This window comes from Balaenoptera acutorostrata, chromosome 6 (assembly GCF_949987535.1).
Source record: "Balaenoptera acutorostrata chromosome 6, mBalAcu1.1, whole genome shotgun sequence".
Classification (NCBI taxonomy): Eukaryota; Metazoa; Chordata; class Mammalia; order Artiodactyla; family Balaenopteridae; genus Balaenoptera; species Balaenoptera acutorostrata.
In genome coordinates, this window is record NC_080069.1 from 16,149,989 (window position 1) to 16,164,968 (window position 14,980).

General features: G+C 60.3%; 1 protein-coding gene across 4 annotated transcripts; it reads right to left on the minus strand.

The window, feature by feature from the left end:
- Nucleotides 1-375: 375 nt before the first annotated feature.
- Nucleotides 376-14,414, minus strand: PDLIM2 (PDZ and LIM domain 2). 4 transcript variants are annotated; one of them, XM_057549263.1, is made up of 10 exons: nt 13,905-14,058; nt 12,702-12,796; nt 11,843-11,994; nt 9,743-9,812; nt 9,489-9,640; nt 9,256-9,334; nt 5,055-5,149; nt 4,679-4,824; nt 2,995-3,112; nt 379-1,943 (listed from the first exon to the last, which is right to left on the minus strand). In XM_057549263.1, exons 2-10 carry the CDS (start codon nt 12,792-12,794, stop codon nt 1,766-1,768), a joined length of 1,083 nt encoding a protein of 360 aa, XP_057405246.1. In that variant the 5' UTR covers nt 12,795-12,796; nt 13,905-14,058; the 3' UTR covers nt 379-1,765. The 4 variants fall into 4 exon arrangements, with proteins under 4 accessions (XP_057405247.1, XP_057405246.1, XP_057405244.1 ...); XM_057549261.1 differs by lacking the exon at nt 13,905-14,058 and adding an exon at nt 14,236-14,414 and having other exon boundaries at nt 380-1,943; XM_057549262.1 differs by lacking the exon at nt 13,905-14,058 and adding an exon at nt 14,221-14,414 and having other exon boundaries at nt 380-1,943.
- Between the last annotated feature and the right edge of the window lie 566 nt (nt 14,415-14,980).

The window sequence follows — 14,980 nt, forward strand, 5'->3', positions numbered from 1 at the left end:
CCGCCCCTGCTCTGAACTCTCAGGGCGCTCCTGCCCCGCACGAGTTCTTTACACTCACTACCGTGTAACATTATTTCATTCATGCCATCTCAGTCGCTGCCACTTGACTATTATCTTTAGGAAAGCCAGAAAAGTGCTCTATCTCTGTACTCCCACTGTGCCAGGACCTGAGAATTTACAGAGGAGTGAATCCCCTTTTGTGAGCATTCTCCCCGCCAAGGGCTACACCTGACACTAGGTGGCGCCAAGGAGCCCATCCCACTTAGGACCAGACAGTTCTGGCCTGACAACTCCTGAGCCGCAGACAGCCTTGATCTTTCCTATGAAAATAAAGACAGCCATCCAAGCAAAAGGTGAGACAATTATAGCAAGGTGTAAATTACATCAAGGTGCCTGGGGAGGCAATACACACAATCTCTGCCAAGATTCCTTCCCAAAAGAGCCAGATAGCACAAAGCACCCTCTGAAGCCCAGCTTTGATCTTTTCCCTCAGGCTGAGTGGGCGATAAAGCCCACTCAGGTCTAGAGCACCCAGCAGCACCCATGCACCTTTCTGAAGTGTCCTCTGGGATTAGGACTGGGAGTGATGGGTGAATCAAGCCAAAAATCTGGCAGAGGACCACTGCCCCCTGCCTGACTCAATATACCCCCAGGGCAGGCAAGCCTAGCAGCAGCTTTCAAATCAGCCACCAGCGAAGCCAGCTGGGGCTCCCGGGGAAGGGGCAGGCAGACCAACCCTGGCTTGGAGGGTGGTGGTCCTCAGGGTAGGGGCGCTGCAGGGTTGTCCCTCCCAGGCAAAGCTAACTCACAGCGCTCTCCAAGGTTACTCCTGGGGATAAGCTTTCTCAAACGGGTGCAGACAGCCTCGGGCAAGCGCAGGAGGTTCTTTAGATGTTGCCCCCTCTCTGGCCCACCGAGCTCCCCTGGGTGCGTCAGCAAGTCAAGCAGCCTCCATACCAAGTAGAGCGAGGGGCACAGAGCGCCAGCGCAGATACCGTCTCACAGAGACGGGCCTGGGCGGAAGGAGTCTCAGGGCCTGCTTCCTGTTTGCTGCCAGCCCTCTAGCATCCCTTCCCCTCTCCGGCTCCCAGTGAGAAACTCATTCCTCTACCAAGGATCATCCCAATAAAACATACATCCTTAAAAGAAGGTCCAGGAAGAGCACGACCCTCCACTAACAGGAGCAGGTGTCTTCAGTCGGGAGTGTCACGTGGCGAAGCATCTGGTAGGGTGGAGGTTTGAGGGAGGCGGAAATAAGAGGGGAGAAAAATTATATGTAGGAAGAGTCTCCACCCAGTGGTACGGAGAAGCTCATCCCCAGGCGCTGGGGCAGGGAAGGAGAGAAAAGAGGGGCACCTACTTTATTTTGCCCACGTACAGTATATATTTATAGAGCTCGTATGTTGAAAACTTTACACAGTCAATACCTGTAGCCTCTGGCCCAGCCCTCTCCTTCCAGATACTTATCTCCCATGTCCCAGCCTGCTTAACCCCTGGTACACAAAGGTGTCCAAGGCAGCACCCACTTCGCACTCTGATGCAGAGCCTGTCCAGCAGGGGGACGCGAGAGTATCCAGCAGAGACCTGGGAAGGTGAGGCTGCCCTCAACCGCAGCACAGGCAGGTCCCAGCCTCCGGCCTCACTCAGCGAGGAGGAAGGCGCCTCACCAGCCCCCATCGCCCTTCCAGGCCAACTTGATATTGGCGCGGCCCCGGTGCGGAGGTGCCCGCAGAGTGGAGGGCGGTCTGAGAGCGCAGCCGGGCGCTCAGGCCTGGGAGTTGACGGTGCGCGGTGCGGAGTAGCGCTGGCGGGCGTGCTTCTCGCAGTACAGCTCGTCCCCCACCCAGAAGTGCCCTCGCATCTTCAGGTTCAGCCCGCAGTCGGCGCAGGCGTAGCAGCCCGGATGGCGGTACCGCCCCTCCTGGATACGCACGGCCTGGTTCCTGCGGGGGGGCGGGGCACAGGGAGGAGAGAGCCATTAGCCTTGTGGGGGGGAGGAGGGAGGGACAGGCGCCCCAGGCACGATGCCACCATTCCCATTCTCAGGGAGCCTAGTTTCCAGCCCAGAGTCCGGACCCGGTAAGGTCCCAAAATCTGTCACTTGACTCCCCAGGCCTGCCCTCAGGAATCTCCGTTCAACAAACGCACAGCCCACACCCCCGGAACCCCAATTTTTAAAAAGTCATTCCTCCCCCACACAAAGGCAGACAAGCACCATCCTGAATCTTCTGGATTGTTAATAGAGCAGTGATTCTCAAAATGCGGTCCCAGTGCCAGGACCCACAGCATCACATCACCTGGGGATGAATTGGAAATGCAAACTCTGGGGCTAGGGACCTCCTGAAGAGGGAAATCTGGGAGTGTGGGCCCGAAATCCCTCAGAGGCCCAGATGCTGATCTTGAGAAACACCGTATAGGACCCCTTCCTTGGGCCTGCACAGCAGGGCTGGGCAGTGTCGTGTTCTGCAGATGACACACGGAGGCCCACGGAGGCTAGGGATTTGCCTAAAGTGAGTCATCTGACCCTCACCACTGTGCACGGAAGAAATTTATCTGGGGGGGCAGGGTTCAATTTTCCAGAGAATGTGGCTGCATTATAATGAGAAAAATGGGCCTACCTCTGGAAAACGCATCCCATTCCAAAGAGGGGGAGGAGGAAGTAACAGCAAGAGTTTCCAAGAGGAGGCACCTCATCCAGAGGCAGATCTGCAGAGGCTTTGAGATTGTTGGAGAGAAATCGAAAGCAGTAGCATTTCTTCCTCCTCCAGGGAGGTGGGGAAAGAAATCAAGGAAGAGGAGAGAAAGCAGGAAAAAGCCAGTGCAGGCATCCTAAGAAGGCTGAAGTGACCCCTGAGCCCATCACAGATCCACTGTAGCAATGCTCCCCGCAGGGTCCCTGGCTAGTGGGTCCATGCAGGCCCCTCCTGAGAGCGTCCTGGACCCCGTCCCCCACCCTGCAGGGTGTGCCCTGCCCCCCAGGCCGCCAGCACTCACGCGATGCTGGTGCTGCACTTCTCACACGTGTGGAGCTTGGGTGGGGTGGCCAGGGCCATGGAAGTGGGCCGGGAGGACTGGGGGCTCAGCGAGCTGGGCAGGAAGGCAGGTGTGCCACCTGTGGGGGGCGGGGGATGAGGGTGGGGAGGACAGACAGACACATCAGAGCTCGTCCACAGCAGTGCCATCAGGCTGTATTTTTGATGCCCACTCCACCTCCTCCAACACAGCTCCAAAGAGACTCTTGTCAAAGGGGTACTTACAAGCGGACCTCTAAAGTAAGCCTGGGCATGAGAGGGGGTCATGGGGGAAGGAAGTGATCACCCCAGATCCTTGGCTGAGGTTGGTCAAGGGCAGGGAGCATGTTCAAGGCTGAGTTAGCCCAAGCTAAGGCAGCCTGAGCAGTGTCTGCTCGCTGTCTGACACGTCAGGCCAAGCAGGCATTTCCTCTCTCCTGACCCAGTGATGATGATATTAAGAGATGGTAATAATAGATAATAACAGCACCACAGCAACTCTGTACAGTTTTCAAAGGGCTTTCACATGCATTATTGTGCCTGAGCCTTGGAACAACGCTAAGATGAAGCACGGATGCTATCAGACAGGTATGGTCCTCATCTGCAGCCGAGGACCCCGTGACTCCAGGGGTGAAGTCACCATCTGTCTGCGCTGCCCTCACCCCACCCTTCCGCCTCTCCCCGTGCCCCCTCCCAGGGCCTGCCGAGGCCTCAGGGTAGTGATGGACAAGCTCTGCTCCAAACCTTCTCACCTTGTCTCTGAAACATCAGAGTTGGAACCAGCCCCCAGGTACCAGTGATTGTGCCAGTCAAATACTTCTGACTGTCCCATCCTTTCTCTCCCTGATACCACTGCCCAGGCCAGGCCCTCCTCATCTCTCCCCTGGACCACGGCAGTGCCCCCCTCACCCCCACTCCCCATGCACCCACACGAACTCCTGCGGCACGGTCCACTTCCTGGGGAGCTGGGCAGCCAGTCTGCCCAATAAACAGAGTTCCTGGCGGGTCAGACGTGGGTCCTGACTGCCTTCGATCTCCACAGAGCACATGACTGGTCCATCAGATGACTCGGTAAACATCTCGAATGAACAACTGAACGGCTGGCAGAAGCCTGTATCTCTGCTGCTCACTTCGGCACCTCACACACCACCTGGCGTTACTTAACTGGCCCTCCTGGGTTGGGACGCTCCTCGGGCCTGGCATGCGAGGCCTCGCAGCCAGGACTTAACCTCCGAGGCCACCGTCCGTGCAGCCAGGCCCCAGTGTCCTGTCAGTCCCACCCCAGAGCCCTGCGGCTCAAGCCTCCACATTCCACACTGCTCCTGGCCCCCATCTTACGGCCGTTTGTGAAAGTCCTGATCTTTCTTCAAGGGCCAAGTCAGACTCTTCTTCCTCCATGAAGCCGTCCTTGGAGACCCAGGCCCCACCGCCCACATTTATCATTCCCTTGGCACTTCCCCTGATCCCAGCCAGCACCTCTGGGTTGCACCCCAGTAACTCCTACCAGACCGTAAGCTCCTGTAGCGCAGGGGCTGTGGCTTCTACGAGTCAGAGCCCACTCCCGTGATGAGCACTTAACAAATACTAATTTAATAACATGTCCGGTCGGGGGTCCAGGGTGTCCTGGGGGAACATCCTTCTCCTACCCGAGCCCCCCGGGGGCTCACCTCTCTCCTCAGCCTCCAGGGCTTCCTGCAAGAGCCGAAAAGAGCTGGACTGCCGGGGGGCCACCCGTGCCTCGCGATTTTCCTGCAGCATCTTGAAGACTTCTGAGTCCTCTCTCAGGAGGTGGCTTTCCCCTTCCGAGGCCGCGCTGCAGGGATTAGAAGGAGGCAGCCAGGAGTGAGGGCCCCGTTCCCAGGGGTTGGGACGAGCATGAGGACAGAGAAAGAGTGTCCCGGGGGGGAAAAAGGATTCTGGGGGCCAGAGGAAAGTGGACGGGGCTTAGGGAGGGGGGACCCCCCCCATCCCTCTCTGGGAAGCCTGTCTGTCTCCTGCCCCTCCCAGGCCCTCCAAGATCCCACCCCACCCTCCAGAACTCACTGGTACCTGAGCCTAGGGCTGGAGGAACGGGGACCTGGGGAAGGCGGTGGCGGCAGCACCAGCACAGCCAAGTCGCCAGCGGGGCCCAGGCCGGCCTGCGGGAAGGAGAGGCACCAGGGGAGGAGTCAGCGGCCGGGCCTGGGGCCAGCACACCCATCTGGGCAGCCGAACCCAGCTGTTCCCCAGGCCCACCACCAGGGGGCCCCCGGCCCTCGCTGACCAGCAGCCCCACCCAACCAGCTCGCAGAACCGGGGGTCAGCAGCCGCCAGCAGCTGCTCCTGCTGGGTCCCCGAGGGGAGGGAGGCCAGCGCCCAGCTCTAGAAGGGTGAGCCTGCTGCCCTAAGGGGACTGGGCAAGGGGCAGGATGAAGATGAGTGTGCGGGGCCACCGTGGCTGTTCCTCTGCCATCTCACATGATGCGTTTACAAAGATGTCGCACACTGGGGCCTGGCAGGCAGAACAAGCGGAGAGAAAGTAAGCTGACCCTTCTGCAGTGAGGAACAGGAAACATAAAGGGCCAAGACCCCTCTTGGAGTCAGGGCTCAGGCCGCACAAAAGTCCTGTCTCCTACACCCTCTGGTCCTTCCTCTGAAACGGCTAGGGTCTGGGCTCACCAGCCTCTCCCGGCTGCCCTGGAAGGTCTGGTCCTGCCCCACAAAGCCTTGGGGAGCCAGGTCCCCAGAGCAGAGCCCCCCGCTCAATGTGTGCTGTCCCTCTTGGGCTCCTACACCTGCTCTCTACCTGGAGATCTTGCCTTCAGTCTCCCTGTTTTCCGGCCTGCACTCTGCACCCTCCCCTACTCTGCTACCTCTCCGTGGCCAACCCCAATGGAAAGGACAGCCTCAGAGACGACTAGGCCGGCCAAGGTGCACCAGGCTGAGGGCGTGGTCTCCTGGAAAGGAAAATGCCCTCGATTTTAAAGTTCAAAGTTGGGGATGAATTATGGGGTCAAGTAGAAAAGCTGCATGACTTCTTAACCTGAAAACAGAAACTTCAGAGTGCTAAAAATACAGCCCTAGGGACTTCCCCGGCGGTCCAGTGGTTGGGACTCCGTGCTTCCACTGCAGGGGGCAAGGGTTCGATCCCTGGTCAAGGAACTAAGATCCCACATGCCATAAATTAATTTTAAAAGTTTAAAAAATTTTTCTTTTAATTAAAAAAAAAAGCCCTAAGGCTTCCCTGGTGGTGCAGTGGTTGAGAATCTGCCTGCTAATGCAGGGGACACGGGTTCGAGCCCTGGTCTGGGAAGATCCCACATGCCACAGAGCAACTGGGCCCGTGAGCCACAATTACTGAGCCTGCGCGTCTGGAGCCTGTGCTCCGCAACAAGAGAGGCCGCGATAGTGAGAGGCCCGCGCGCCGCGACGAAGAGTGGCCCCCGCTTGCCGCAACTAGAGAAAGCCCTCGCACAGAAACGAAGACCCAATGCAGACAACAAATAAATAAATAAAATTAAATTAAATTAAAAAAAAAAAAGAAAAAAAAGCCCTAGACCCTCACCCCACTGGCCCTCTTGCACTAGCCTGCATTCTTCTTCTGTTCTTGGGCTTCTACAGGTAAGGGGATTAAGGGTCAGAAGGGCAAAGTGGCCAATCCAAGCCACCTGGGGAGTGGGAGCCAGGGCTGGGAGTCCACGCCTAGGCTCCTGGGTGCCCAGCTGCTGCCATGCGGCCAACTCAGGAAGGACAACTGGCACCAGGTACTCAAGAACGATGTCCCATCTCGCTGCCCTAGACAGGCCAGCGTGTGCCCTGCACGTGGGCACCGGCCAGCAGGGAGGGAGGGCTGAAATCCGCCCTGACTCTCTTCTCAGGCCATGTCCTCATGCCGGCCAGAAGGACAGGGGTTGTGTTCACTTTACATCTGCTCACCCAAGTGTGTGCCTCTCCAGAGGGGGCAACTTCCGGTCTCTGTAAGGTCTGTTGATGTCCTTCGCCCTGGGCCCAGCGCAGCCTCAGCCAGCTCAGGAGCCAGCAGCAAGGCCATGGCCACAAGAGCCTGGGGCAGGGGCACCTCATCTGTAGTCACCTCTGCCACCTTTCTCCTGCCAGAGCACCTCACCCCGGTGGAGAGGAGCCCAACGCCCTTAGCTGGAGCAGCTTCACCTTTCCTCTCCCCACCTCCCTCCCAGTCACCTGTAGGGGACACCTGCCTTCACAGAAGCGACCTTTCATCTCTAGGTCCAGAAAAGCTGCTCACCTGTCCATCGAGAGCTGTCTCCAGCCAACCCCTCTCAAAATGTGTTAGGGGGCTGTTAATAAGCGATTGGCAGGGGCATCCCTGGAGAAATTCTGCAGTTAAGTAAGTTCAGGAAATTAAAAAATTAAACATCTTTCTTCCTCACAGGACTTTTCAGAGCCTTTAAAGGTGCTCAAGTGCACGGTGACTCCCAAGAGGGAGCTGTGGGACCCGCTGACTCCCACCCCGTCTGACCACAGCCTCATTTGTAGAACAGAATGCAAGCTTCACGGGGTTAGGAATTTCTCTGTTTTTCCACCTATGCATCCCCAAAGCCTAGAAGGGTGCCTGACACAAAGCAGCTGCTCCACAAATATTTGCTGAAAGAATGACCAGGGGCCTCAGGGTGAAAGAAGGGAATTCAGAGCATCGGGTCTGACTCTGAGGCCCAGAGAGTGGAAGGGTGCCTTGTCCAAAGTGACACAGTAGAGGTGGGACTAACCCAGGTCTCCCTGCCACCCGGCTCAGGGCTCCTCTTCACACCACATGGGTGGTCCTCAAATCTGTGCGTGCATCAGATCCCTGAGGGCTCCTTAGAACAGGGATGGGTGCCCTCACCCCGCCCCTCACCCTGGTGTCCAATGCAGTAAGTCTAGGCTGGGGCCTGAGAACTTGCATTTCTAACAATTTCCAAGTTGCTGCTGCTGGTTTAAGAGCCACTCCCTGTCCCACCCGCCTCTACCCTTTGCCCCGGTTGCGAGGAAGGAGGGTAGGGTGGACCAAGCTCATTCCCAGCTGGTCTCAGCCCGGTGGAGCTCTCTGGAGAAGGCCCCCAGGCCCCGACACGCCAGGTCTTGCATCTCCCCAGCTCATCGTTCTCTAATCCGAAACCTACCCCGTCCTGCCTCTGACATCCAGCAAAGTTCCTGACAAAGCTTTCTCAGGCCACCCCAGCCCACACTCAGCTATCCCCTCCCAGAATGCCTCCTGCTTTTATAATTAAGATCATACTGCTCAGTGCTTAATTTTTCCAAAATTGTTTTGCATGTTTATCTTATCTCTGCAACTACATTTTTAATTCTTTAAAGACGGGATCTCACTGAATACATACACCTCTCTGCCCACCTCTCCTGGAGGGTCACTGGGCAGTCCAGCAGAGGGTCACCAGGGAGCCACTACTATGCAGCCCCCAGAGGACCCTGCTCTTTCCTTCTCCAGAGCCCCCAGTTTCTAGCACCCTCCCCCAGTCATCTCCAAAGACTCTGCTTTCTGGAATGCAGAATCTACCCGAGGTAGGATTCCAGCAGCTGGGCCTCATCCTCTTCACCCCAAAGGCTGGACATGCCCCTGCTAACTCTGCCCCCAGCAGTTGTGGCCCAGGACTCTTGGCCGCCTCCCTCCTCACCTCCCCACCCCTGCCCTTAGAGAGGAGACATACCCTCAAGGGGGTGTTGGGCTGTCACTAGTGGACAGTGGGACCTGGCAGGGGTGTCCAGGGGAAAAGGGGAGGGGAGGGGGGGCAGACAGAGAGTAAGCCAAGTGCAACCGGAGTCGGAACCACAGGCCGGCTGGTGGTTCTCTGGTGGTTCTCGGGGGCTGAGTCAGAGGAGGAAGAGGGGGAATGGGTGATGGGAGTTGGGGGCGGGCATGGGGCTTGGAATGGGAAGGAATGTGTTCAAGAGATACAGCCAAAGGGAGTCATCCCAACAACAGCAGCTAAACTATTTCGGTCCCGGCCCAAGAGAAACACTTGAGAAGGGAGGAAGCCAGAAGGAAGGGGTGAGGCAGCGGCGGGTGGTAATGTAGGAGGTAGACGGACACCTGGACCGGGACGGGTAGGGCCAGTGCAGTGGGTGTGACCCTCACCAGAGCTCTGGCCTCCCGGCTCCAGAGAGGAGCGTGCCTATTACTAGGAGACCGTGGTGCTGGCTGCCGAGGTGGGACCAGCCGCACGCAGCCCCACGGGCACCACTAGCAGCCAGCCAGGACGGGAGGCTCTCTCCTCCCCTCGGGTTTCCTCACCTGTCGGCTTCCAGGGCGGCCCCTGTAGGACAAGTGGTCAGCAGTAGTGGGTTCCGGGGAGTACGCCAGGCTCTGGAAACTGAAATGGGGAAATGGACAGTGTGTGCCGGGGGCCCCGCCACCAGGCTGCCCCGGGAGACAGAGGTGACCCCAGGGCGCCCTAAACCCAGCTACAGAGACTTTGAGAGGCCAGCTTGGACCTGGTGGCCAGGGGGCCCACCTGCCACACTTACCTGTGGCTGGTCACCACCTCTCCCGCGGGGGCCTGTGGGCTGGCGGCGGGCAGGGTGGAGAAGGGGCTGCCTGGCCGGGGGCTGAGGGAGGCCTGGCTGGAGCAGGAAGACCGCAGGGAGGACTGGCTCTCGGTGTGTGTCCTCCTGGAGCCCTGCGGAGAGAGGGGCCTGGAAGGGCGGGGCCGAGAAGAGCAGGGAAGGGGGCCCCCCATCACTTCAGGGTGGGGGAGTCCCAGCAGGAGGCACCGTCCTACCTGGAAGCTAGTGGCCAGCACTTCGGGGGAGCTTTCCCCGTTGGTCTGCCCGGGAGAGGCAGCCTGAGGCCTGAGGAGAGGACGGAGGGAGACAGAGTGTCACCGGGTTCTCAAGATTAGGAACATGTCCAAAACATTTGGTCATCAGGTAGCCAAGTTTTAACTTTGTCAAATTCACAACAAACAACTATCCTCAACGACCACCATCATTTCTTAAAAGAAAGGACAATTTAGCACCAAAAAGTAGAAAGGACATGATTTCAGCAAAAATTCAATAAATTCACATTTTTTTTAAGAGCTCCTCACATCATCACCCACCCCCCACCCCCGCCTCGCCTTTGGTTTTTCTTTTCTATTCTTTTTTTTTTCTTTGGTGGGGGGAGCATTTCATCCAGACTTTGTCGCTGGTCAGCATCAGTTTGTAGATTGATTTGGACTGCTGATTGTATATAAATAATCCTTTATCTTTCACCCCTGGAGAAGCTGAAGCCCAGAGAGGGAAAGTGAGTTGCCCAAATTCCTAAAGGCCAACAATGGCTGGGTCAGCTGCCCCCTCTCCCCAGGGGCCTGTCCCCCATCAGCTCCGCCTTTGAGAGGATCCCTCCCTGTGATTTCCGAAGTCTTCCCCCCCACCCCGCCCCCTGTAAACCAGAGGGTAGAGCCAGCCCCCCTTCCTGCCACGCAGGCAGCTGAAGGACCTAGAGAGCAAGGCGGCCCAGCTCCCCTGCTAATCACCAAGGCTCCCCCTCCTCAACTCCCCAGGGACCCCCCCCTCCTCCAAAGCCCTGCCCGGTGGAACCTGGCCGAAGCCTCGAACAGGAAGTGACTGGAGGGCTGGGAGCTGCTGAGGGTGAGGGATGAGCCCACCATGTCCCACTGCACCGTTTCTGGATGTCTGACTGCTTCCAGAGAGGTCAGCAGGAACCTCAGTCACCACACGCCACACCAGCCGCAGCCTCAGCCTCCCTCCCTGGGGAGAATTTAGGTCCAGAGCGGGGGAGCTTGGGCTCTGGCTCCGCCCAGAGCATTGCTTCCTGCCTGGGGCTTTGAGTGCTGGAGAGGTCTCCTGGGGGTGGGTTACTGGGGGAGGTTAGGAGGGGTTTGGCTAAAAGAAAGAAGAGACAGGGAGCCTCGGCCTGCCCAACGTGGAACTGGAGGCCTGGGGGTACTCGGCCAGGCCCACCTCTCTGATGGAGCTGGGTCCCTCTTGGAGGGACCCGAGAGGAAGTGATGGTGTCAGCAGCTCCCTGCCCCTCCCCCGCCCCACTCTGCAGCTTCTTGTAGATTTTGGTCCCCTTCCCAGATGCCATGAGCTATTCTCTACCCTCCTCCTCTGGGTCCCACTCCTGTAAACACTCATGAGCCAGAGTGGTACAAAATAGTCACTGAAGGGGCCGGGGCCGCGAGAGCGTCACGGGAGCCAGCTTCTGCAGTGACGTAGGGCGGCAGGGCGAGCGAGGAGAGGGCATTGAGCAGAGGTACCTGACTCAGGTTCAAGGCCCGCCCAGAGGGCTCTCCTGGCTGGGGAATCTCCCAGCATTCCTGCCCTGTGACTCACTGGGATGCCCCACCCCCAGGGAGCCACCTGTTCCCACCCCCGCCCCCAGGCTGAAGCCCCAGGAGCCTGGGAATCTGCCTTCACCAGCAGGGCCCAGAGAGGCAACTTGGGGAGCAATTGAGTGGTTCTATGGGGAGTGAGCCCCCAAACTCCTCACCACCCCAGGATCTGAACAAAGGCTCTCCCCTCCCCTCTTGGAGGCAGGGGCCCTGCAGACCCAGCCTAAGGCACACCTTTCCCCACTTCAACCCACTTCATGCCCACGCCCTGTACCCTGCACACCTGGGAACCAGTCAAACCCGGGTGTCCAGGTGGCTGATGCCAGCCAGCTCTGCCCGTGACTGCACGCCCAGCTGGGCACAGGGACACCCCTCAGCCCACCTTGCTGCAGCCCCAGAGCTTGGGACCTTCTCACGGATGAGCCATGAGGGCCCAGGAAGGCCAGGTTGGAGCTGAGAGCAAGGGGTGAGGGCGGCCACTGTGCAGTGGGCTGGCAGAAGGCAGAAGAGTGCTGGCGGGCCCAGCAGAGGTGGAGGGCCTACCGGTCCAGCTGCAGCCTCAGGGGCGAGGGGCTCTGGCGGATCTTGCTCTGGGCCTCGGCATGCAGCATGCTCTTCGCGTTCTCACCATTGATGGCCACAATAATGTCACCAGGCCGGAGGTCAGCAGCTTCGGCCTTGCCCTGCTCAGTTACCTGTAGGGGGTGAGGATCAGGTAGCCTGAGGTGACACTCAGGTAGGGATGGAGAAGAAGGGATTTCCTTGTCCTGCCCAAGAAACACAGAAGCTGGTTTCAACCAGGCTGGCCTGCATCTCCCTTCAACATCTCTCTCCCTGCCTGCCGGTGTCCACCCAGCCCATCAGCTAGTCCCTTCCAAAAGCTGGAGTGGCAGCCCCCCTGCCACCCACCTCAGCACTGGCGTTCCAACGGGGCTCCCCAAAGAACATGTAATGGCAGAATTTCAAGAATTGTGCTTGGAAATACTTCTGGATAGAGAGCCCTGTCTGTGCAAATCAAATCATGCAGGCACTGCCTGCACGCAGGCCCTCTGCGTGAACACTCCCTGGCCTGGGCCTGGGTCAGGGGAAAACTGCCAAGAGCTCGGGGCTCTTGTTCTAATAACCACCCAAAATGGCTGCCAGCAGGTATGGGGTTAGTGACCAAGGAGAAAAGAGAAGGCCTTGCATTGGGCCCAGCTCCCTTTCACTCTCCAGAAGCCTGTTTCTGAAGTGGCCACCACATCCCCCATGGCAACGGGGCCCCAGCCCTGCCCACGCCAACCATCCCAGAAGCAGGCCTCTGCCTCCAAAACAGAAAAAGAAAGGTGTCCGTGAGGACCAAGCAGACAGGGCAGACTCTCACTTTGGGGGGACCTCCCCGTCTCCTGGAACCAGCCCTTACCCTGGTCACCACGATAGGCGTGTGGAAATCCCTGCCGCCCGAGATGCGGAAGCCCCAGGGTGCGGGTCCCACCACGTCCACCGTCAGCGCCATACCTGAGGGAGAAAGGTTGGAGGGATGGAGGCTGCCCCTCGCCCCACAAGGGACACTGTGAGGTGGCAGAAGGGGGTGACAGGTCCCCGGAGCAGCCAGTCAGGGGCTGGCGGCGGGTGGAGGTGGGTAGAGGAAGTGACTAACCTCTCCCGCACGCCCCAGTTCCACTTCCCCCGCACCCTGGGAAGTCAGGACTCAGAGTTCCCCCTGTGCCCCGTCTTCAGCAGAGCGGCGGGGCACTACACGGGGGCTTGCTGAGAACAGGCGGGCGGGGCTGGCAGGTGGTAGATGTCAGCATTTCCTCCCTCTCCCCTCCTCCACCATCAGGGCGAAGTCCCCCTAGTGCTTGTTTCCGGTCCCCAAAACCGACAGCACAAGGTACTTCCTCCCCGCTCTGGGGGAGGGCAGCGCTCTGGGAACAGAGGTGACAGCACAGAAAGGGGTGGTACCACCACATACTCTCAAGTACTTGGCTGGGGGACGGGTCGGCTAGCCCACGTGGGGCCAGGGTCTTCAGAGGGACCTCCTGGCTGCCTGCTGCGCCCCGGGCCGTATGGTCCAGGTAGGCAAGGCTGGGCTTCCCACCTCCGCCAGAGGCCTGCTGCCCTCCGAGCAGCTCCGGCAAGAAGGATGGGCTTATCTGCCAAGCAGGGCACACCCATCACCGGGCGCTGGCCAACAGGGCAAGCTGACTGATGCTGCCCGCAAGCTGGGGCCCCAGCCAGGCCTCCCACCCACTGCCCCTCCGCTGGGCAAGGGAGTGTCCCTGTAGACCAGACCCTTGTAGGATTTCCTGACCCTCTAGCTCTGGAGTCAGGAGCCAACCGAGGCAGGAAGCTGCAGTGCCAGGCTGGGCCACCACCCTACCCAGCGCCCACCCTGAGGCCGCCCCTGGAGAGAGCCACAGACTACAAGCGCTGCCCGGGTCTACCAGGCACACTGGGGCCACTTCCCGCGTTTAGGAGCCTGGGGAGAGGGCGCCCGGGCGAGCGGGGCTGTCTGCCCTCTTCCCGGCCCTACGGCTTCCCCTTTTGCCCAGGCCCAGCCTCTGTCCCTCCCGCAGGCCCCAGGTCGGCGCTGGCGGCTAGCAGATGCCTTGGATTCCCAGACCTTTGAGCCGGCCAGTGGACTCCGCTCAGGGGGCCGCAGGGAGGTGCCCAGACCGTCGGCCCGGCTCGCCCACTTCTGGCTCCTTCTGAGCTCCGAGACCAAAGTACCCGCGCACGCTGGGGGCTGGAGGAGGAGCACCCGGGACGGGAAAGCCCAGCTCGCGGGGGGCGCCGACCGCAGGCGAGGCTGCGGGGAGCGGCCGTGCGCGGAGGAGAGGTCCGGCCGCCGAGCCGGCCGCGGGCGCGCAGAGCTGCGAGGGCGCCGGGGCCGGGGAGGTCGCCGGCCGTGCGGACCGTACGCAGGTGGGCGCGCTCACCTGGCTCCCGCTCACCTGTCGGGCTGGGCGGCCGGGCTGGGGAACGAAGGGAAGGGAAGGAGGGAGGCGAGGAGACGCCGCCGTTCCCGCCGCAGCCGTCTGCCCGACTCTGGGGAGAGCCCGCCCGGGCCTCCGGGACCTGCCTCCGCCCATGTGATCCCAGGGCCGCCCCTGCCGCCGCCCCTGGCCAGGGAGGCCGCCTCCTCCGCGCAGCTCAGCCCAGGCGCTGCCACCTGGCCCGCGCCCCCTGGGGGCCCGGGGCTACTCTCCCGAGAGCCCCCTAGAGGCTGCGGCCATCCTCCCCGGGGTGTCCCCATCCTCCCGAGGTCAGGGGAGGTGATCTGGTGACGGGCCCGGAATCCCACTTTGCAGACAGCTGAGCCTGCTGACCCCCGAAGCTCGCCCAGGCCGCCTGCGCCCGCCCTCCTTCAAAGGGGCCCTGAGCTCCCGCAACCCCAGTCCAGGGCCGGGGAGGGGGAGGGGAGGGCAAGCTGGGTCTGTCTGCGGTCGACCCGCCCGGCTCCTCCGCCCACTCCAGGCTCCGAGGCTGGCGCAGATGCAGCCCCGACACCCACAAATCCCAACCCGGAGGCCGCCCCTCCGCCTTCCTGCCTGGCCAGCGCGCTCGCGGGGCGGTGGCCGCGGACTGCTGCGGCGCTTTGGCTGCGCGGAGCTCCCCTGCTTGAGATGCGCCGCAAGCCTGCTCCACTCAGGGCGACATGCCAGGCCCAGGAAGAGATGAAGAGAGACTCCGGCTGGA

Excerpts from the sequence above, each read along its gene's own strand:
- PDLIM2 (XM_057549263.1), bottom strand. The coding sequence starts at position 12,794 with ATGGCGCTGACGGTGGACGTGGTGGGACCCGCACCCTGGGGCTTCCGC. Across the intron at positions 9,641-9,742 it reads TGCTGGCCACTAGCTTCCAG|GGCTCCAGGAGGACACACAC; the intron begins GTAGGACGGTGC and ends CTCTCTCCGCAG. Across the intron at positions 9,335-9,488 it reads GAGGTGGTGACCAGCCACAG|TTTCCAGAGCCTGGCGTACT; the intron begins GTAAGTGTGGCA and ends TCCCCATTTCAG.